Source organism: Ursus maritimus, unplaced genomic scaffold (genome assembly GCF_017311325.1).
Source record: "Ursus maritimus isolate PB19 unplaced genomic scaffold, ASM1731132v1 scaffold_24, whole genome shotgun sequence".
NCBI lineage: Eukaryota > Metazoa > Chordata > Mammalia > Carnivora > Ursidae > Ursus > Ursus maritimus.
In genome coordinates this window covers 39153376-39175586 of record NW_024424897.1, presented here as the reverse complement: position 1 = coordinate 39175586, position 22211 = coordinate 39153376, and the positions used below count along the sequence as shown (strand labels likewise).

General features: G+C 51.4%; 1 protein-coding gene across 4 annotated transcripts in view; it reads left to right on the top strand.

Moving 5' to 3' along the window:
- RHBDL3 (rhomboid like 3) overlaps positions 1–22211 on the top strand; it is a 57848-nt gene that overhangs the window by 20755 nt on the left and 14882 nt on the right. For all 4 annotated transcript variants that reach the window (XR_005837478.1, XM_040641009.1, XM_040641008.1 and 1 more), the window contains 4 exons: positions 3488–3636; positions 6391–6503; positions 11889–11989; positions 20232–20292. Coding sequence is in view for 3 of the 4 variants with exons in the window: in XM_040641009.1 (XP_040496943.1) it covers positions 3488–3636; positions 6391–6503; positions 11889–11989; positions 20232–20292 (424 nt within the window). In the remaining variant the exon portion in view is untranslated. The remainder of the gene's footprint in view (positions 1–3487; positions 3637–6390; positions 6504–11888; positions 11990–20231; positions 20293–22211) is intronic.

Below are 22211 nucleotides of genomic sequence, written 5' to 3'. Positions count from 1 at the left end.
ATTTCCACCCCTCCCAAAACCGCAGCACCACAAGCGGTCCAATAAGTTTGTTGATGGGCAGTAGTTAGCCAGGCTAACTCATTAAAACCAAGTTATTTGAATTCCTCCCTGAGCGAATAATGCGGACAAGTGGTTTGCTCCCCTGGGACTCCATCTCCCACCTGTAAAGTGGGGATAACCAGACCTGCCCTCCTCCCATAGGACTCTTCTGGCTAGAGCAAGAGTGGCTGGTGGTGCTTTCTGAAGGCAAAAGCATTCCAAATGCATATGGGAGGGGTGTTTATGAACAGGTAAATGTGGGCTTAACGCACTTTGAAAGAACATTCTCCCCTTTGGGAATCATCCACACCTATTGTTATTCTAAACGTCTTCTGCTTATGCAACTGAGTCCAAAGGGACAGCTTTCTGAATCAGTGCCCATGTGTGAGAAACTCTGAATTCTTTTGGCTGTTCAGCCTACAACCTTGTGGGCCCCCAACCCCAGCTCCTAGAGTCAGCAGAGATTTCTCTTCCAGAGCCATGGGCCTAATCCCCCATATTCTTGGAATCGTTCTCCAAATGCTTTCTGTGTTGGTCTATTTATTAAGTTCTATTTGAGGACCAATAATAATGAGCTGCCTCGGGAGCTGTATTCGCTGCCAGGCCACCCGCCTTGTGAAAGATGGACCGAGAGGTTCCCGGGAGAGCCCAGGGGAGTCCTGCTGGGGGGCCCTGAACCCCATACTAATTATAGCTTCATTTGCTGTGGCTCTTTGGGTACTTCACTCCCTTCGAACCTCATGACCACCCTGGAAGGATAGGCACTGGCATCCCCGTTTCCAGGCGAGGACACCAACGACCAGAGATTTCAAATACTTTATCCACAGTCATCCAGAGAGGCCAGATTGAGTGTCCAGATTGGATTCAAATTTCCAGAAACTTCAGCTATGTAAACACAAACCTCCAATCTAGAAGAAAATACGGAAATAACTATTTCCAAGTACTTGTACTAAAGCCCAAAGCTTTTGTTTTACATAACAGTTCTAGGAACTTGATTTTAAGGTTCCATAACAGAGAATGGAAGGGACACGGTAAGAAGCTACTAAAAGGGGCTCACGACCGATCAGTAATAGGGCGTAAGAACCCGGTTGTAGTACCCGGCTAACAACCTGCTGACAACCTGAAAGTATGGGAGAAGACGAAAAATTTAGAAGCAGACCTGAGTCTTAAAGAAATTGAGGAATTTGTGGGCATTTACTGTAGGAGTGAAAACCCCATCAGTTGCTGGAGAAGACTTCACTCCTACAGCTCAGATCAGTGCCTGAGACAGCTTTAAAAGAGTGTGCAGACACACTGAGGAGGAGCGCGGGGACATGAATGATGCGTTTTATCTTATTTTATTATTCTTTAAAAAAAAGGTTATTTAAGTAATCTCTACACCCAACATGGGGCTCGAACTCACGACCTCAACATCAAGAGTCACATGCTCTTCCGACTGAGCCAGCTGGGTGCCCCTGAATGATGCATTTTATTTTTTAATTTAATTTTTATTTTTTAAATTTATTTATTTATTTAAGATTTTATTTATTTATTTGGCAGAGAGAGACACAGCGAAAGAGGGAGCACCAGCAGGGGGAGTGGGAGAGGGAGAAGCAGGCTTCCCGCTGAGCAGGGAGCCCGACGCGGGGCTCGATCCCAGGACGCTGGGAACATGACCTGAGCCTAAGGCAGACGCTTAACAACTGAGCCGTCCAGGCGCCCCTTTATTTTTTAAGATTTTATTTATTTATCTGTTAGAGAGAGAGAATGGGGGGAAGGGCAGAGGAAGAGAGAGAGAACCCCAAGCCGACTCCAGGCTGAGCACGGAGTCTGACGCTGGGCTCGATCTCACGACCCTGAGACCACGACCTGAGCCAAAATCAAGAGTTGGATGCTTAATTGACTGAGCCACCCAGGCATCCCTGAATGATCCATTTTAGGAAGAGTTCTAGAAAAAAAATAAAATTCTTTTAGGGGTAAACAAGTATGCTTCACTCATCTGCAAAATCAGCTCCTGTGGAGTGTTGGCGAGGAGGCAGAGAAATGGGAACGCTGGTACACTGAGCGTGGGAACGCAAAAATGGTGCAGCCACTACCACAAACGGTATGGAGGTTCCTCAGAAAATGAAACAGAACTACCATGTGATCCAGCCACCCCGCTTCTGGGTATATACCCGAAAAAATCAAAAGCAGGGACACAAAGAGACATTAGTATACCCGTCTCCATGGCAGCATTATTCACAATAGCCAAAATGTGGAAGCAACCCAATGTTGAGTGAATGGATGAATGGGTAACAAACTGTGATCTATATATTCAGAGGAATAGTATTCAGCCTTTAAAAGGAAGGAAATTCAGACACGTGCTATAACATGAGGGGACCTTGAGGACACGATACTGTGTGACATAAGCCGGCCACAAAAGGACAGACACTGTATGAGTCCTCCTTGATGGGGCGCCCGGGGGAGTCAAGTTCATAGAGACAGGAAGTAGAATGGTGGCTGCCAGGCTGGGGGAAAGGAGAGTGCGGGGAGTTGGCGTTTAACGGAGACAGAGTTTCCATTTTACAAGATGAGAAGACTTCTGTGGATGGTGGCGGTGACGGTTGGGCAACGACGTAAATACACTGGATGCCCCTGAGCTGAACACTTAAAACTGATGAGACGGGAAATTTTATGTTATGTGTGTTTTGCCACAATTTAAAAAAAATTTCCTTATGTGGAGTTGCCTCCTACCCCAAATGGGTATGTAAATTATTACAACAAGTAGGTTTTTTTAAAGATTTTATTTATTTATTTGAGAGCAAGGGAGAAACAGAGAGAGAGAGACAGCGAGCACGGGAAGGGAGAGGGAGAGAGAATCTGAAGCAGACTCCCCACTGAGCACAGAGCCCCACGTGGGGCTCGATCCCACGACCATGAAACATGACCTGAGCCGAAACCAAGAGTCCAATGCTCAACCGACTGAGTCACCCAGGCGCCCCACTGCAATTAGTTTAAAACCCCCCGAACGCTTCCTGCCCAGCACGAGGAGATGCGGACAGAGACCATGTGGCCATGTTGTGGCCATTTAATACAAAATAATCAAACAGAGGGGCCCCTGGGTGGCTCGGTCGGGTAAGCGTCTGCTTCGATTAGGTCATGATCGCGGGGTCCTGGGATCGAGTCTCCACACTGGGCTCAGCAGGAAGTCTGCTTCTCCCTCTCCCTCTGCCTGCAGCTCCCTCTGCTTGTGCTCTCTCTCAAATAAATAAATGAAATCTTAAAAAAAAAAAAAGCCAAAATAATCAAACAGAAGTGGGGGGAGAGGTGGTTGAAAGCTAGGCTGCATGCTGGCCCTACAGGTGTCCCTCGTTCTCCGAGGAGGAAAAGGGACAACTTCCAGCAGGGATCGCGAGCGTTAGCACCGAAGGGGCTCGCGGGCAGTCTTGCGTCTAGTAACAGGCCCTCGCCATCCTGGGTTTTCATGCAGGTTGCCTTTTTCCTCTACAACGGAGTGTCGCTGGACCAGTTCGTGCTGCAGGTAACCCATCCACGGTACCTGAAGAACTCCCTGGTTTACCACCCGCAGCTCCGCGCACAGGCATGGCGCTTCCTGACCTACATCTTCATGCACGCGGGGTGAGCACCTGCCTTCTTTCACTCTAGCCAGAGTCCCTGTGGGTAAGTAGGAGGTCCAGGAGCCTAGATTGAAATACATTTTAGGTTACTTTTATTTCCCTGGGCACAGCATTTGAGGTGGGTCCTTGAAACTTACCTAATACCAAGACATATGAGTTAATTATTGACAGTGTCCGGGGAAGGGGAAACAGATGGACAAAAATGCTCAATTTAAGCCCACCCACAACGAGAGCAGTAAAATGTAAGTTATAAGTTTATTCTGAGCTTCCTAGTGGCCAAAGCAAAAAAGGACATGCGGTTAGCAACCAAGTTCATTGTCCACAAACGCTGTGTGTATGTGAGTGCCCTTTAAGTGAAATAAAGGACAGATTTCTTGAACGTGCTTTTCTCCTGAGGTGGTCTCCATAGGTGGTGAGAGTCTTTTTGAGGAATTCTAGCAATACTGGTAGTTTCTGTTGACAGATGTGTGGTGTCTTTTGGGGCTGGCATATAGTCGGTTCTCACGGGTGCCTCCTACCTCATGAGAAGGACCTACTACCGGCTGGCCAGGTGACCACCCAGGTGCCAGTCCCCTGAAGAGCATGATCTTGGCTGTAGACTGTTTTCACACAGTCAAAGTGCTGAGTTAGGAAAGCAGAGTCCCAGACACTAGACCTGTGTTGTGTCTTCTACAGCCTCTCCAGAGAGAAGTGACAGGGCTCACCGTTCACCTGGGAGTCGCTCTGGGGGGAGGGGGGGGGTCTGTCCCTGGGGTTGGAAATGGGAAAGGGATCACTCTGGCCCCCACGGCTCCATCATTCCCATTCCTCAGCAGGAAGACCCACAATGGCCAAGAGGGAGCCACACTGTGAGCCCCCCCCCCCGGGCCTCCAGAGCAGCACAGGGGCCAACCCCTAACTGGGCTGCACCTACTGAAGCGTGAGGAGCCATGTCCGTGGTTACCAATGGATGTTTCCACTCTGAGCCAGTGGAGGGGATGGTTCACACAGGCTGATGCTTTGCCTGCCGTGTCCCAGGCTTTGCTCTCGCAGGAGTAAGGAGCAGAATGAGGGAGGCTCATCATGCATGGGTCTTCTTGTGAACCAAGGAACGGGGGGTGGGGGGTGGCTTCCCTGCTCAGGCTGCCCAGCCTCTGACTGCACAGGGGATGGAACTGCCTGTCTTGTTTCCGGGACTGCCCTCTGGCTTTCCCTGAGCCTTTGGGGTGAGGAACAAGCATGCACCAAGCCTCCAGAGTCTCCTTGTCCATTCCCTGACTCTGGGAGATAAAAGCCCGGAGGCCAAAGCGGACAAGGCACAGAAGCTCTTAGCTGAGGCCCGTAGGGGTGGCCTCCGGCCTTTCTCTGGCTGAAGCTTCTGATGGGGCAGTGTCTGCCTGGGAGAGCCCGGGGATGAGTCTCCTGGTGTGTGATTTTGAGAGAGGGGCTCTTGGACCGTGCCGCAGCAGGCAGGAGATAGGGATGGTTGGCCAGCATGTGGGGAGAACCCAGCAAGGGGACCTATGATGGCGGGGGGCCTACTCTGGGCCCGTGAATCCAGAAATCAGGGTGGTAGAGAGGAAGGAGCTCGGCTTGGGAGGCAGGAGCCCTGGGTTCCTCTCACCTGGCATCTTCTAGCCTCGGGCTCACGTCTATAAACCAAGGACTGAGTCTGATGCTACCACCCGGCTCCTTTCCAGTGCACTTGTCTGATGCTTCTAACCTTTCAGCTGGCACAGTCGGTGTGGGCTAGAAGACTCCAGGCGTGGTGGGAGTTTAGGACAGAGCCTCATCTGTCTGAGCTGCCTTACAGGTGCTCTCCCGGGCGGGCAGGTGCCCACGTGGACCTGAGTGGCACAGCAGTTGGCCTCCAGGCAGAGCCCTGCAGACCAGGACGAGGGCTGTGACCCAGGCCAGGGTCCCCCCATGATGTGCTCTGTTACCCTATAACTTAACATCCCCAGGGAGCTGTGCAGCTGCTGTAGGCATGGTTTAAATGAGATAATGGATGTTCAAGTGTTTTGTAAACTTGAAAGCACCCATTGATGTAGTGATCATAATGTTACAGTTTTTCTAGTAACAGGTGCACTCAGCTAGACACCATTAAGCAACAAGATCTGGTCACAGATGTATGATAGTATAAAAAGGGAGGTATTCACAGAATAAGAAAACCCAACCCCGGGAGTTTGGGAGTAAAGTGGGTCCCTTCTCACACCAGGAGGGAGAAGTCTCCTGTATAAGATCTTAAGGGATAACTTTGAATTATTAAGTTCTAAGAGTTGCCTCTAATGCTTGCACTTGTTTTGAAACCATCTTTCTCTTTAAATATCAGTGGCTCTTACACATGCACTAGGGAGCCAGAGCAACCTCAAGGCCTGGGGAGTGGAGTAGATTCTGCACATGAGGAACCCGGGCTGTGTGATTTTAAGCCAGGCAATGCCCCTCTCTGAGCCTTGGCTTCTCATGTGTCAGTCAATGGATTTGCTGCATCTCGACCATGGTTAGCCCCCCTCTTCACTATGGCAAGTGCAGACGTGGCCAAACACTGCCCAGGCCCTGCACCGTTCCTGTCCCAGGTGGCAGGCAAGGTATGCTCTTTCCAGGATGGTCTGTCTGCATTGTAATTCCTGCCCCCCACCAACCCAGATCATGAGCTCCTCAAAGCAGGTATAATTCACTGCTGGATCCCCTGCATCTTGGCATACAGTGTTTGTTGAATGAATGAATGAATGAATGAATGAATGAATGAATGATGGAGTGTGGTCTTTCTATACAGGATAGAACACCTGGGACTCAACGTGGTACTGCAGCTCCTTGTGGGGGTGCCCTTGGAGATGGTGCACGGAGCAACCCGTATTGGGCTTGTCTACGTGGCTGGCGTTGTGGCAGGTAGGCAGGTGGGCCACGAGTCCACAGGGGTAGACTTCCCCAGAGCGGCGAGGAGACCCTGTGGGACTGAGCAAGTCCCAGGCTCCCAGGGACACTGGACCCCATCCCCAAGGCTCCTAACTATTAGGGTTGTCCTCCAGGCCAATCGCCCCACCGTGCCCGGGGGGGGGGGGGCTGCAAAGGGGATTACCGTCCACAGGGAGAGGCGTGTGATGGCAAGGGGAGGAGACTTTCCTCTTTACACTGCCATGCTGAAGCTATGTGAGCTTGGGGAAATTCCTTAACCTCTCTTGGCCCCATTAGGTTTTAGGAAGGAACTAATCAGATTTGCCTGTAGGATGTTAGGACTACAGAGGGAGGTAACAGGTGAAATAAGAGGGCTGTGTAAACCGTGCTGGGGACAGTGAGATTCCTGCAGGGACATCCAAGGTGTGGGTGGAGCCAGGTCCTTCTCCAGCAAGGCCAGCACATGTCCTCTTGATTGACTCACTGCTAACAGGAAACAGTCTGGCCTGAGAGTTGGCGAGCACCCATGCCAGCTGAAGGAGACTGGGGCCCCGCTGACTCTGCTCACATGGCAGAGGACCATGACCTTGAGAATAGTCAGGGGGGAGAAGGGGGTGCCCTATGACCAGCGGGACTCCCCCTCTCCCTCCCTGGTGGAGGTGAGGCAGGCTGGGGTGAGCTGGGGAGAGCAGACTGCGTTTCTGCAGGAAAAGTCTGCACCAACCAGGTTTCTGGACAGAGGGATCTCCCTCGTGATGTTTCCAACTTTATAGCTGGCTTTTTTTTTTTTTTTAACAAGGTTTGCCGCCTCAGCTCTTCACCTTGACAGCTGTGCCCAAGGGGGCTTTGGGTGTATGTTTAAGTAAGATCTTAATCCTTTCTGAGTGGCATTAAAGTTGTCATCAGGAGAGCAGGGCACCGGTGACCTTGTAAACAACAGGCAAACAGGGACCCTGGGAGTAACTGAAGTGGCTTCAAGAATCCGAGAGGGCAGGGTCCCACCCCACCCACCCATGCGAGGCTGGTCTGCTAGTTCGTGAGCTCTCAGCGTGGGAGACTGGCCCCACAGCTTTTTCAGTTCTCTCTGTGCTGAGTGTTGAAAACTTGGCCACCTTGGACAGCACCCCCACGAGCTCCTCCCTGCATTCAGTACCTTCCACATCCTTGAACAAAAGGTCTAATGAGGAGCTCTGTGTGCCAGACTTACTCAGCCACCCACGCACCCCCCCCCAAGTCTTGACATCTGGAGATTTATAGCCACATTTTCTCTACCTAGATACCCAGAGACCCAGATGGTTAATAGCGAGGAACAGGAAAGACACTCAAAATACTTGCAGTTAGCCGTCAATTGGGTGGGAGTGCCAATAATCCAGAAGACAGAAATCAGATTCAAGATGACTCAGGCCTCACCCAAACCAGATGACACCCAGCAGGGAGGCAGTGCTGGTGACACTTCCCAGTGACACCAGTGCAGAGGGGGATGGCGCACCGACAGAAGGGGGCTTGCCAACTACCCAGCAGGGTGTGGGGCTGTATCGTAAAGCAACTAACGTGTGCTCTTCTGTCTGAGGCATTGATCCAGAGAGGGCACTCTGGTCACCATATATCATGTCATCGATCTCCAGGATCGAATTGATGGCTCTGCCTGCAGGGCAGGCCTCTCTACTCCGTGTGCCTCCCAAGTCCGAGAGGGGGTCCCATTCACAGACAGCCAGGTCCTGACTGGATACCTGGTAGTTAGGAAGGGACTGCCTTCCTAAGGCGGGTACTAGCACTTGCCACTTGTCAAGGTACAGAACCTGAGCCTTAGAGTGTCTCAGCGACTTGCCCAAGGAGACTCCATTGTACGTGGCAGAGCTGGCCCCAGACCCAGGCTGCCTGACCCCAAAGGCTGCGTTTCAAACTACTGCCATATGCAATGAGAACCAAAAGGCAGACCTTTTCCTTTGTGCCGATAATATATTATCAGAAACCCAGAGAGGTCTTCATAGACATCAGGCCCTACCCTTTAGTTCCTGCCCAGTGAAAATATTTCCAAGGCAAGGCCGTCACAGTTGGTAGCAATGGTGGCTGACCTCCGCCAGGCACGTCTGGTACCCCGCCTATGACAGAGGATTCTCACACATTATGTCCTGTATCCACCAAGTCTTATGAGGTGGGTATTGTCACCTCCATTTTATAGGCAGTTTTCTCAGAAGGGCTAAGAAGTCCTAGAAGTGAGTGGAAACCCTTCTTCTGCCCCATGCTTCTAACCAGGGCTTGAGGCCCATGTGTCTCTCGCATCTGGCTAACAATTACATGGCTGAAATTTTAGATATTGTAGAAACCTGTATTTTAAGGCTTCAGCAAGCTTTTCTTATAGATTATATAGATTGTAAGCCAAGCGTGCATTCCCAGAGCCTAACGCAGGGTTTGGCGTATGTTAAGCAACAAATATTTGTAGAACGAATGGAAGAATACATACATAAATAAAGTTAGATTGCTTAAAGGGAGGTGTTCTGGTATTTTTATTTGGATTTTTTTTTTTTAACTGCCAAGGGAGACATTGGAAAACACCTTCTTTAAATATTTCAGGCTAAAATTATCACAGCTGTGCATGATGATAAAGTCTCCAATTTATCTGCCTGCTGGTGTGGACCCAGAATTTTTTTGAGAAAGTTCATAGCCCCGACTAGAGCTAGTCCTTGGGCCTGCTGCTGTGCAGACATGTGTGTGTCCCTCCAGCTTGCCATTCAGTCCCTGTCCTCTGTCCCCATGACCTCTGGGGAATTCATACCGGCCTTATGGAACTGTCAGCTGTTAGGTTAGGTTCCAAAGAGCTTGTCAAGAATCCTGCTTGGCCCAGGCTTCCTGCCCCTGGGGTGGCCTTTATTAGTCTGTTGATAGGCACACATGCCCATGCTTGTATTTGACCTCTCCCACTCCCTCTAGTCCAGGGCTAATCTGCAGCCACTTGAGGAATGACCGGTGAGTCCAGACTGTTCCCTTTAGGATTCTAGAATCAGGATCTAAACCTTGGATCCTGGACCTCAGGCCAAGATTCGGGTTGTTGAAGGAACTCTTGAGGTCCCCTCCCATGGGTGGCAAATTTGACTCCCCAGACCCCATCCCCATTCAGCCATAGGCTCCCTGTGCTCTGCTTCATGGGGTAGGGGTGTGGGTAAAGTTTCCTTTGAAAAGACGGTTTCACAGCTCAGAAATTGGAAAGCCTTAGACCTCTTTATTTCACAGATGTGAAAGCTAAAGCCCAAAGAATTTGGGGGCTGTGCCCAAGGTCACACGACTTGCCAGCCACGCCCCCATTCCAGACTCCTGTCACAATCCCAAACTGACCCCTGACCCTGGGGTTGGGACTTCTATCCATGGGTAGGGTGAGAGAAGGGTCAATGTGGGGAGGCTGGACCCTGGGCCGTGCTGGCTTCCCTACTGCCTCCCTTCCCCTGGTGGATCCCACCACACTGGGGAGACCGAGGGAGCAGAAGCTGGGCGGTTTGGTGGGACTCGCGAGAGGAAAGAGGCCAGCCCAGGGAGGCTGGGGCTTCCTCTGTCCACGCGGTAATTAATGAGCTGTTTGGGCAGGCAGCTCTCTGCAGCCCTGCAATGCAGCCTTCCTTGCTGTGCGGGCCGCCAGGAGAGCGTGGGAATCCTTTGTCGTGCAGATCCCACTGACTGCCTCTTAGCCATCCTGGGATTTTTTTTTTTTTTTTTCTGTTATATATGGCTGACCCCTTGGCTAGGCAGTAAAAAAAAAAAGTTATCTGACAATAGATCAATACCTAATTAAAGCCAGAGGGAAGGCATGAAAGGGGAGAAGAAAGATTTATAGTTACCCTGGGAGGGGAGAAGGACTTGGGAGTTCTCAGTTCATGACAGTGCTTTTTCCTGGGAGATCACATCCCCCTTGAGACCCAGGATTTGCTGTGGGGATCTCTTGCTTGAAGGCTCTCAGTGAGCCACAGCACCTTGAGAGAAGTCCCGGGGGCAGGTAGGGGAGAGAGGGTGGATCATATTATGGGGGTTCTCCATGCTCAGGGATGTCAGGCACTCTGGCTCCTGGGGCTGGGCCTAAGGAGCAGACCCCCCACCTCCGCAGAACCTGCAGTTTGGCCTTCGGCCGCAGGTCCCTCCTGTCTCCGCCCAGGCAGCGGCTAATTGGCTCCCGAGCCTGCGGGCATTTTCCAGTGGTGGTTTCTGCACACTCACCCAGGCCGGCCACCTCTCAGCCTCTGAGCCCTGGGCTCTACCTCCCAGTTATTTTTAGTCTCCTGTGTCCTTCCCTGGAAGCCAAAGCATTGATCACACTTAAATGAGACCAGAACAATACATTTCCCTTCTCCTCTCTGCCCGGCTTCCCTCCCAGCACAAAAGTTTGTCATCCCCCAGACCCAGAGTTTACACCCTTCCTTTCCCCCAGAGGGTATGACATCATCTCTCTCTCTTCCCCGGGACTTTTCAAGGACATTTTTTCCCCCAGAGAACCCCCCACCTTCTGCTCTGGAGATCCTGTTGGCCTTTTGTGATTTCACTTGGCTGGAGGGAGGTTGGAGGTGATGCCAAGCAGGTTTCTAGATGCTGTTGAGCAGACAGAGCGATGGTGGAGGAGGGATGGTGACCTCTGTACCAGTTTGGGGAGTGGCTGCTGTCGAGGCCAAGAGCACGGGCCTTGTGTCTATAAAGCTGGACTCACATCCTGGTTCCAGCCCTTCCTACTGAGTGACTCGGCTCCGTTTCCTCACCTCTGCAGCCACTGTCACCTTTCTTAAAGGGTTAAAGGGGACGGTGTACGTAAAGCACGTGGCCAGTGTCTGATGCGTGGTGCCCGTGCGTGGCTTCTGCTTCTTTCTTTCTTTCTTTCTTTCTTTCTTTCTTTCTTTCTTTCTTTCTTTCTAAAGATTTTTATTTATTTGAGAGAGAGCACAAGCAGGGGGAGGGGCAGAGGCAGAGGCAGAGGGAGAAGCAGACTCCCTGCTGGGCAGGGAGCCCCGATGCTGGAGATGCGGGCTCAATCTCAGGCCCCGGGATCATGACCTGAGCCGAAGGCAGCTGTTTAACCGTTTGAGCCACCCAGGCGTCCCTCTGCTACTATTTCTTATTGCCCAGAACCCCGACAGGTGGCACCACGTGAGACAGAGGCTGCTCTGACCCGCAGGTGATCCCTCCCCTCCACTGAGTCTCCTATAAAAGGAGAAATTTGAATCAAATGGTTCTTTCAGCCATGAATTAGGCCTCTGGGGGGCTCCAGGGATGAAGGGAAGAGGAGATGGAGCCTTTGCTCAGGGGTCTTACCCCCAAGGCTGCTAGAGGCGAGGGCCTGGGGCCTGGGGCGAGGCGGGGAGTGCATTCCAGCCTCCTTGAATTCCTGATTTCTCTCTGTACCAGGGTCCTTGGCAGTGTCTGTGGCTGACATGACTGCACCAGTCGTGGGCTCCTCTGGAGGGGTGTATGCGCTCGTCTCTGCCCATCTAGCCAACATCGTGATGGTGAGCACCTCCTGTCCCAATGTGTCTATTTTGGCATCCCCTCTGCATGTCAGTACTTGTCTACTCCCCAGCTCAGGCCCAGAATTGCCAGGCAGACCTGGTTGATAGTAGGGTTCACAGACGCTCCTCGCTTTCTACAGGCTTATTTCAAATGGGGTCCTTCCATGTACAATTCATGTTTTTTCTTCTTTTTTTTTTTTTAAGATTTTATTTATTTATTTGACAGAGATAGAGACAGCCAGCGAGAGAGGGAACACAGGCAGGGGGAGTGGGAGAGGAAGAAACAGGCTCATAGTGGAGGAGCCTGATGTGGGGCTCGATCCCAGAACTCTGGGATCATGCCCTGAGCCGAAGGCAGACGCTTAACGACTGAGCCACCCAGGAGCCCCATGTTTTTTCTTCTTGGTTATGAAATTACCCATTTCCCTAAGTCGGCCCCTTTCCCAGTTCACTTTAGAAACTGGCTCAGTTGGTAGAGCACATGACTCTTGATCTTGGGGTCATGTGTTCAAGCCCCACTTTGGGCCTAGAGTTTACTTTAAAAAAGGGGGGGGGGATGCCTGCAACTCTTTTTTTTTTTTTTTTTAAGATTTTATTTATTTATTTAAGAGAGGGAGAGAGAGAACACAAGCAGGGACGAGGGAGAGGGAGAAGCAGACTCCCCGCTGAGCAGACAGCCCGACTCGGGGCTTGATCCCAGGGGCTCAGATTCCAGGGGCTCGATCCCAGGACCCTGAGATTATGACCTGAGCCGAAGGCAGACACACAGCTGACTGAGCCACCCAGGCGACCCTAAGGATCCAATGCTTGATCTCAGCTCAGGTCTTGATCTCAGTGAATTCAAGACCCTCATTGGGCTCCACGCTGGGCTTGGAGCCTACTTTAAAAACAAAAGACTTTAAAAAATGTTACAATTCTTGACCACTGGTGGCAAAATCGGGACTTGAACCCTTAGCTCCTGACAACGATTCAAGTGTCATTCCCTTACACCGGCCTCTCACAGTGGCGGGACACTGCTCTTCCTTTCCCATGGTCTTCTTTGCCTTTTCCTGAAAGGCATTCTAGGGTAATGGTTAAAAGCACGGGCTTTGGAGCCAGTCAGCCTAAATCTGACTCCTGGCTACCTGCTTCCTGAAGAGGGACCTTGGGCAAATTACTTAACCGTGCTATGCCTCAGTTTCCACATCTGTGATATGTGATAAATGAGGTAAAGTGAAGCTATCACCACGCCATATAAATGTTAACTCCCTACTTCTTGCAGAAGAGGCCAGGGTGGGCTCACAGACAGAGTCTTCAAGGCAAGAAACTAGAATCAGTTTGATAGTCTCAGAGGGGACCAAAGTCCTTGTGTTAGAGGCAGGTGGAAGGAGGGGGCCTCTGGGCGGGGTCTAGGTCTTACTCATCCCCAGGGACTCGCACAGGGCTGGACAAATGGTAGCTGGTGCTGACTAAATTTTCTTATTTTAAGCAATGTCTACACCCCACATGGGGCTCGAACTCACAACCCCGAGATCAAGAGTCCCATGCTCCACTGACTGAGCCTGCCAGGTCTCCCCCCACTCCCGCCAACTAAATTTTGAATGAAGGAAGGAAGGAATGAATGAACAGTGTCTGGAAAAGGCGTAGCTTCCCGCCAGGGTCCTCCCGTTCTCACCTCCCTCCTCCGTCACTCTCTTCACCCACGTGGCGGATGTGTGAACGCTCAGTTAAAACAGTCTGGAGTTCCTAAATTCTCCCGTTGCTTCTTCATTAATGCCACTGTCACCTGCCCAGCTCAACACACCACCCCTTTTCTTTTCACCAGAGTCCCCTTTGGACATTGAGAGAGAGAGAGAGAGCAGGAGAGGGACAGAGGGAAAGAAAAGAAGGGGGAGGGGAGAGACAGACAGACAGACACTGACAGCACTTGCTACTTGTCTGAATTTTGGCAACGTCACGCGAGCGCTTGGAGAGAGCCAGCAGGTGTGGGAAAGCTTGTGTGGACGTGTGAGTGCAGACGTGCGCTTACACACACACGTGCATACACGCACGCACGCACAAGGCCAGTCTGCTGAGGGACCTGGCAGCACGGGGCTGCCTCACATGGCCCTTCTAAATGGGTCATTCTGTATCAGTGCCACAGCTTTCCCCAGGCACAGCGTTTTCCCTGAATTCCACCTCCGCCGCTCCCCCTCCCCCTGCCCCAGTTCCTTCCTGTAGGGGCCGTAACTGCTAACAAACCCCCCTTCCCCCCAACATATGTGTGTGTGGGGGGGTCGAACAGCACAACTAAGAGAAACAGACATGAGTTCCTAAAGATGCCCTGTTTCCCGGCCCTTCCCCGCCACATGAGAAACAGCCCCAAGGCCCCACAAGTTCCCGCAATGAGGGCAGAGCACCCCAAGAACCAGGAGGTGGGGCATGGCGCTTGAGGAGGGAGGGGTGAAAGCCATTTTGTTCCAATTTACCCTTCTTTCTGGCAAGTAGCCCATGGCCTGTGGTGCTGGACATGAGCAGTCCCACCCAAGAGCCTGTTGCCCTTCCAGAAGGACACGTCTTTCTCTGGCCCCCTGGGAGCTTTGCAGTCCCTGGAGCGTGACGTCTGGTAGCCTTTCCCTGGAAAGTTGTGTGGTGCTTATTTGATGGTGAAAAAAACCCTTATGTTCTCATTAGAAACACTGGTTTCCTTTCACCCAGAGGCCGCCTTTACCCAAATTAGCTCAGTGCCCAGCACTTCAGAGATGGCATCAGGACACGCCCTGTAAGGTGGCCATTTCTGCGGTCCAGAAGCAGTCAAACATTGGCAGTTTCATGTGGTTCCGTCTAATAGATATGCTAAGTATTTTCAATTGCCAAATGAAGATTTGGGGTGTGTGCGTGTGTGTGTGCGCACGCGTGTGCAATAAAGCACTTTGTCAGAGCAGACAGGAGAAAGGGCGTGACGGTCAGAAAATCTGGATTTGAGTCCTGGTGTCACCATCTTAAGAGCCGTGAGTTCCTTCACTTCTCAGGGTTTCCTCTCCCTCATCTGCAACCCCTTCTCCACAAGGTAGTTGTGAGAAAGACATGAAAAGGATGAATGAGAAAATGCTTTCCATGTGGCAAATCACCACACAGCTGGGAGTACCCTATGTGTGCATATGTGTGAGTGTGCGCGTGTGTTTACATGTAACTTTTTATATTTACATGGTTTGCCTGTTCACTGCAGAGAACAATGAGGAAATGTGTCCTTTTTACTTCAGATACAAAGTAGAAGCATGTTGAACACTTCTGTTCTCAGGACTGTTTAAGGGAGAGATTCCGCCTTAAATGAAAGCATGTCTTATTTTTCCTAAAAATATTCTGAGTTCCGGGGCGCCTGGCTGGCTCAGTCGTGGAGCATGCCACCCTTGATCTCAGGGTTGGGAGTTCGAGCCCCATGTTGGGTGTAGAGATTACATAAAAATAAAATCTTAAGGAAAAAACCCCCCAAAAGCACTTTGAGTTCCAAAAAGCTTACAGCTTCTATCAAGGGATTAAGTTCAGAAAATATTTCAACAAAAAACCTGGGTGGTATAGAGGGCCTACAGTCGAGACTTGTTAGTTTAAATGCTGGAAGTAGGGGCGTCTGGGTGGCTCAGTCAATTAAGTGTCTGTGGCTCGGGTCATGATCCCAGGGTCCTGGGATCGAGCCCCACACTGGGTTCCCTGCTCAGCAGAGAGTCTGCTTCTCCTCCCTCTGCCCAAGACCCCCCCCTCCGCCCCCGCTCGTGCTCACCGCACTCTCTCTCTCAAATAAATAAAATCTTTTTAAAAAATGCTAGAAGTATAAAGATACACATAATTGAATAATTTATTAATTGCTTTTTGCTGGGGCCCACAGGCCAGAGTTCCATTATTAAATATACACGATGTTTACTTACACTTTGCTCCATACGATAGATGTTTACCTAAACATGTTTGAGATCTCAGTTTTGGCAACAGGACCATATTGTCAAAACACAAGGAAAGATTGTTGTCTAAAAGACACCCGAGATCTCTATGTTGTAAGGCTCATTTTATTAATAAAAATCCTTTCATAGGCCAAGTAATCGCTCCCTAATTTATCTGTGTCATGCTCTCCCTTTCCTTGTGCTGGGTTTTCTGGGAGTCGTTTCTACTAGGATATGTAAAGCTATCAAGCTCCCGCCTGAGTTTCAGCCTCTGCACTCTTTTTTTTTTTAATTATTAATTTTTTAAAGTTTTTTATTTATTTGACAGAGAGGGGGAGAGGGAGAAGTGGCCTCCTGCTGAGCAAGCAGCATGATGCTGGGGGGGGGGGGCTCGATCCCAGGACCCTGGGATCATGACCTGAGCCAAAAGCAGAAGCTTAACCGACTGAGCCACCCAGGCGCCCCCAGCCTCTGTGCTCTTAACTGGTCAGGGGAACAAGATGCTGAGATGCTGAGGGGACTGGGCACCCCCTTGTTTTCTGAGGGTGGGTTCTTTCTCACCCTGCAAAGCTCTGGGAGAGAAAGACCCACGAAAAGGGTCTGCAAAAGATGTGTGTTCCCTGGGGCCGCATGCAGTTCCACATTTATACCAGCAGTGCTGGCTGTGGAGAGAGCCTCTCTCTTTCTCCCGTTGTTTCACTGCGCTGGTGCGTTTTATTGGAGGGAATAATGGGTCAGGAAAATGAAGCAGCGGGTGAGAAGGGGCGACTGTAGTTTAACCCCTCCGCTGCTGGGAGACAAGTCATTGACCCACGTTTTGGGGGCAGATGGAGCAGCCCGCAGGGACAGACAGAACATGACCCCGTCTCTGAACTGGGGGCCGACAGAGCCCTGGACTGAGGGCCCTATCCATCTCAACATTAACTTACTATGACCTTGAACCAGCCGTCCTGGACTCTGGGTTTCTTCTTCCCTTAAGTACAGGGTTGGAGATGGGACTGGATCAACCTGGCCAATTCCAATGCCTTCAGGGGCCAGGCAGTGATTCTAAAGGGTACTGGCTGGCCTGGGGAGCCTGGGGAGGCCGGGGCTCCCCGGCGAGTCAAAGGTCATTCGGAAGTTTTTAAAGGTGCTGTGCAAGGCAAACCCACTGTCTTTGCCTCAGGTCTCCATGATAATAACAGACACTTCCATGATGTTTGCCATGTGCCAGGCAACGTTCTTAGTGTTTTATACGTATGAACTCATTTTACCTTCACAACCTGAGATAGCACTAACGTTACCCCAGATTTACAAACGAAGACACTAGCCAAAAAGGAGTTCTGAGCCACCTCACCAGTGGCCTTGCCAGATCAAAGATACGGAGGGTGCTTTTGAAGACGGGCCCCAGATAGGGCCTGAAGGGGGCATGGACCTCAGCTGAAGGACATTATTCTAGACTGACTTTGCCTGATATTATCACTCAGGACACAGTGAAAGAGACAGTGTCTTTAGTAAGATGTTCATTCAGAGGGTTTTTATGAGGAAGAGGAATATTGGAAGTATTCTGTATCACGTTTGTTTTTAATGGTGGTAAAATATACCATAGCATGAAATTTACCATCTTAACCATTTTTAAGTATACAGCTGAGTAGTGTCGAGTACATTCGCGCTGTTGGACAGTCATCACTGCCATCTATCTCTAGAACTCTTCATCTTGCAAAACTGAAGCTCTCTATTAAGTAACTCCCTATTCCTCCCTCCCCTAGCCCCCGGCAAGCCCCGTCTACCAGCTGTCTCTATGAATTCGACCGCTCTAGGTGTCTCGTAGAAGTGGGCTCATACAGTATTTGTCCTTTGGGGACTGGCTTATTTCACTTAGCATAATGTCCTCAAGGTTCGTTCGTTACAATGTGTCCGAATTTCCTTCCTTTTAAAGTGAATAATATTCCTTTTTATCTCCATTCATCCATCTACGGACACTGGTTTGCTTCTGCCCCTTTTGGTTTTTGTGAACAATGCTGCTAGGAACATGGGTGTCACTTTGAGGGGAGACTTAGGATCCATGGGTGGACGTGACAGGGAGGCAAAGCCTGGCCGGACCGCAGCAGGAAGAATTTTTCAGTGGTTAGAGCGCCTTCACAGGGCTGCCCCAGGGGTGTCCTAGGGGTGGGAGGGCCCTTTCATCAGCTGCTGGGCAGCAGGTGTTGCCCTTTGGCAGGAGATGGTCCGTGCTGTGACTCCCAAGCACCCGCCCACCCTAGGGTTTCATCCTGCAGGAGCTGAGGGGCCGCCCACCATCAGCCGGCAGGGCTGGGTTCGATCGGGTTACCAGGTCCAGTGGAGGGCACCCACTCCTGTTCTGTTCCCTATCTTCTGGCTGGGCTTCCCTGTGGGCAGCCACCAGCAGGCGACAATGTGGCCTGCCATCTGCTTCCGAGCATAGAACTTGTCAGCAAGCACAGATGAGACTTCCCCCCGCCCGAAAGGGGCTGCGTGTCACCCACCTCACCGGTTGTGAAGCGGGCTTGCCAGTCACTGCCGAATACTGGGCGAAAGGGAGGCGATGGGCGGGCCTTCGAACGCCTTCTGCAGGATTGTACCCTCTTTTGGGCAGTTGCCCTGCATCTTGCTTGCTCCGTCGAAGCTTCCACAGACATTAGTGTATGTGCCAGCGCTCAGGGCCCCGGTAACGTTGAGCATGTATTCCCCCAACATCAGAGGAGTGTGAGACGTGCCCTCTGCTGGGCCTGGGCCAGGCGGCAAAGGCAGAGTGGGTGGGTGGGAGGGAACAGAAGCCCCTGGCTGTCTGCGGTTGCTTCCTTCCCTAGGGCTGATGTGTTCCAGGAAGATTCCAGACTCGTTTCTGTGTGTGTGTGTATCTGTACAAATGGAATGGTGCTTTGAATGTGCTGCGGGAGAGCCCCTCAAAGGAACCCTGTGGCGAAGACTTTTGTAAAGTGAAAAATCCTTTTGTAAGGTGAATAATTGTACTCTGTTTATCTGCTTTGGAGGTTCAGAGTGTTCTGAGATTCTCAGGGGAAAGAGGGATCTGTTTCAAGGCCATCTGGCTCCCCCCTTTTCCAGTGCCTGATTCTGGAGAGCATCGCCCCCAAGTGATGTCAATCCCCGGTTTAAACCTCTCGGTGATGGGAAACTCCCTATCCCCCAAGATGGAATATTCCAACTTATTAGAAAGGGAAACATCCTGTGCTTTAAAAAACCCCTGAAGTTTTCATCTATGAGTTTTCCGCTTACAGGTTACCCTGAATGTGCCCTGTCCTTACCGTGACTCATTTGATGCTTGACAACAGTGAACTTGACTCCCGGGTCGTCTGTCCATCCATTGCTCACAGGCCGGATTTTGATTTCTTTTACCATCCTGACGGTTCTGCTTTGACTTTGCTTGGTTTGCTGCCCTGCATCCCTTCTGCAAACGTGGGCCCCAGCAATCACTGCAGCTCTCGGGGGTCGTGTGCCCATGTGGAGGGGACAGGGCCCTCGTCTCCCTAGATCGGAATTCTCATCCTCCTTTACTCCAGCTCAAGCGCTTTTATGACAGTAATAAATTCACCATTGTCTGAAATCTCATGCTGCTGTGATCTGCTCACAACTACCTCATTCAAGACTTAATGGAGACTCTTTTTTTTTTTTTTAAGATTTATTTATTTATTTGAGAGAGCGAGAGAAAAAGAGAGCACAAGCGCAAGTTGGGGGAGGGGCAGGGGAGAGAATTTTTTTTTTAAAGATTTTTTTTTTTAAGATTTTATTTATTTATTTGACAGAGATAGAGACAGCCAGCGAGAGAGGGAACACAAGCAGGGGGAGTGGGAAAGGAAGAAGCAGGCTCATAGCAGAGGAGCCTGATGTGGGGCTCGATCCCATAACGCCGGGATCACGCCCTGAGCCGAAGGCAGACGCTTAACCGCTGTGCCACCCAGGCGCCCCTAAAGATTTTTTTTAAAGATGTTTTAAATTTATTTGATAGAGAGAACGCACAGGCAGGTGGCACGGCAGGCAGAGGCAGAGGGAGAAGCAGGCTCCCCGCTGATCAGAGAGCCCAACGTGGGGCTCAATCCCAGAACCTTGGGATCATGACCTGAGCCGAAGGCAGACACCCAACTGACTGAGCCACTCAGGTGCCCCAGGGGGAGAGAATCTTCAATCAGACTCCCCCGCTGAGCCAGGAGCCCCGGCAAGGGGCTTGATCTCAAGACCATTGAAATCATGACCTGAGCCCCCCGAAGCCAAGAGTCAGACCGCTTAACCGACTGAGCCACCCAGGTGCCCCATGTTAGGTTTTCTGAAGTGAAATACATCCGTAGAGGAGTGGTCAGATCTGGAACTAATGTCACTTTCTCCTTTTCCCCTAGAACTGGTCAGGCATGAAGTGTCAATTCAAGCTCCTGCGGATGGCTGTGGCCTTGGTCTGTAGTAAGTACGGGCGGGGCAGGCTGGGTGGGTGGAGCTCTGCCCCAGGCCTGGAGGGTATAAAGATGGCGCTGTCCCTGAGGGTGAGGCCTTTGTGGTCAAGAAAAGAGGAGAAACATGTCAACAGGGTGTGACAAAGTAGGGATGTTATGACAGAAGTCCGGCCCACCCTGCTACCTTTCTTAAACTTTTTATTGACATGTACTATGCGCCCAGAAAAATGCAGGATGAGTGTCCAGCTCAATGACCAGTACCCAGCTCAAGAAAAACAACTTTTTAAAAATTTTTTATTTAAATTCAGTTAATTAACATGTGGTGTATTATTAGTTTCAGAGGTTGAGGTCGTTGATTCATCAGTTGCATAGAACACCCAGGGCTCATTACATCACGTGCCCTCCTTAATGCCCATCCCCCAGTGATCCCATCCCCCCTCCACCTCCCCTCCAGCAACCCTCAGTTTGTCCCCTAGAGTTAAGAGTCTCTTATGGTTTGCCTCAAGAAAAATAGCTTCTTAATAACTTTTTGGGTCATGGAGTCGATGCTTCGAGATCTCCTGTTAGAAGCTAGAGGCCCCCCAGGAGAACCCACATATACACACGCACATGCATGTGCACACATGCGCACTCACACGCACACACACTTGCAGCTCAGCAGGTGAGTAGACTGTAACTGATCCGCGAACCCCTGGGTACAGGGTGTGGTGGGGCCCTAGTCGGGGGAGGTCGGTTCTGCCTGCGGAGGTCGTTTTGAGGGTCAAAGACAGCCAGGTGCTCACCGCGGAGACAAGGCACAAGAGGGCGCTCCAGGCAGAGATGCGGCAGGAGCAGAGACCACAGGTGCGGGCCAGGGTCACGGCCGTCCAGTCGGCGGGCAAGACTGACGTGAGGTTTGGGACTGTGTGTGTTAGTGATCAGAGAATCGCTGGAGTCGGGTCCTGAGGGCTTTACACGCAAAGAGAAGGGCTGGCCTTCACCCTGGATGCGCGGGGAGGCCGCTGGAGGGCTTTCAACGCGAGAGTTACTGGAGGCTTGAGTTCGCGAGACTCTTCAGGCCGGAGTGGAGAAGGAGCTGGGGTGGCGAGTGAGACCAGAGGCCTTATAAGAGGCTCATTCTGAGGCGGAAAGGTAAGAATCTGAACGGGCTCGATGGCGGCAGAGACAGAGGAGAGGGGACTCACGGTCTCTCCGTCAGTCTTCGGAACACGTTTGTAGAAGACGTATATTTTATAAGGCTGCCTTTACAGGCAGACAGCGGGGTTCATGGTCCTTGCCCACGGCCACCCAGCTGCAGGTGACAGAGGTCAGCCTCTATCACCTCAGAGCCGCCTGTGCCGTTTCTAATGCGGGCACTTTAGCCAGGCTGGGCAGGAGCCCCTGGGCGGTCTGCCCGGACCCACCTGCCACGTGGGGAAGAGGAAGAGGAGCCGGAACAGACACGGGCAGGAGGGGGGCCCGTGTGGACTGTACTTCGCCCTTTTCCACATCCCTTGCTCTGAAGCCCACAGACCCTTCAAGCCAGGGCAGTGGGGGACACTGAGGGGCAGTGGAGTGGGGGCGGGGTGAGCCTAGCTTCCCTGTCTGCTCAGATTCTGAGTTTGCGTGCTAGGAAGGGAGGAGAAGCCTGAGTCTCGATGTGTAGAGAAATCCAACTCAAAGCCTCATAAAACCGAAAATGCCGTTTTGGAGCGGGGGATAGGGGGAATGGACCAATGTCTCTCAGAACTTTGTGGCACGAAGGGCCTGCTAAGCAAAGGCAGAACGATGGCCCAGGGCCTGGGGACGGTGGGGAGGACTCAGTGTCGGTCCCTGGCTGCTCCTCTCCTGCCATCTACTGGCCATCCTTGGACTTGCAGGGCCCAGGCCAGAAGATAGGCAATCCCCAGGGGAATGAACATCCCTGGAGGTGCTGCTGCCCCCCCCCCC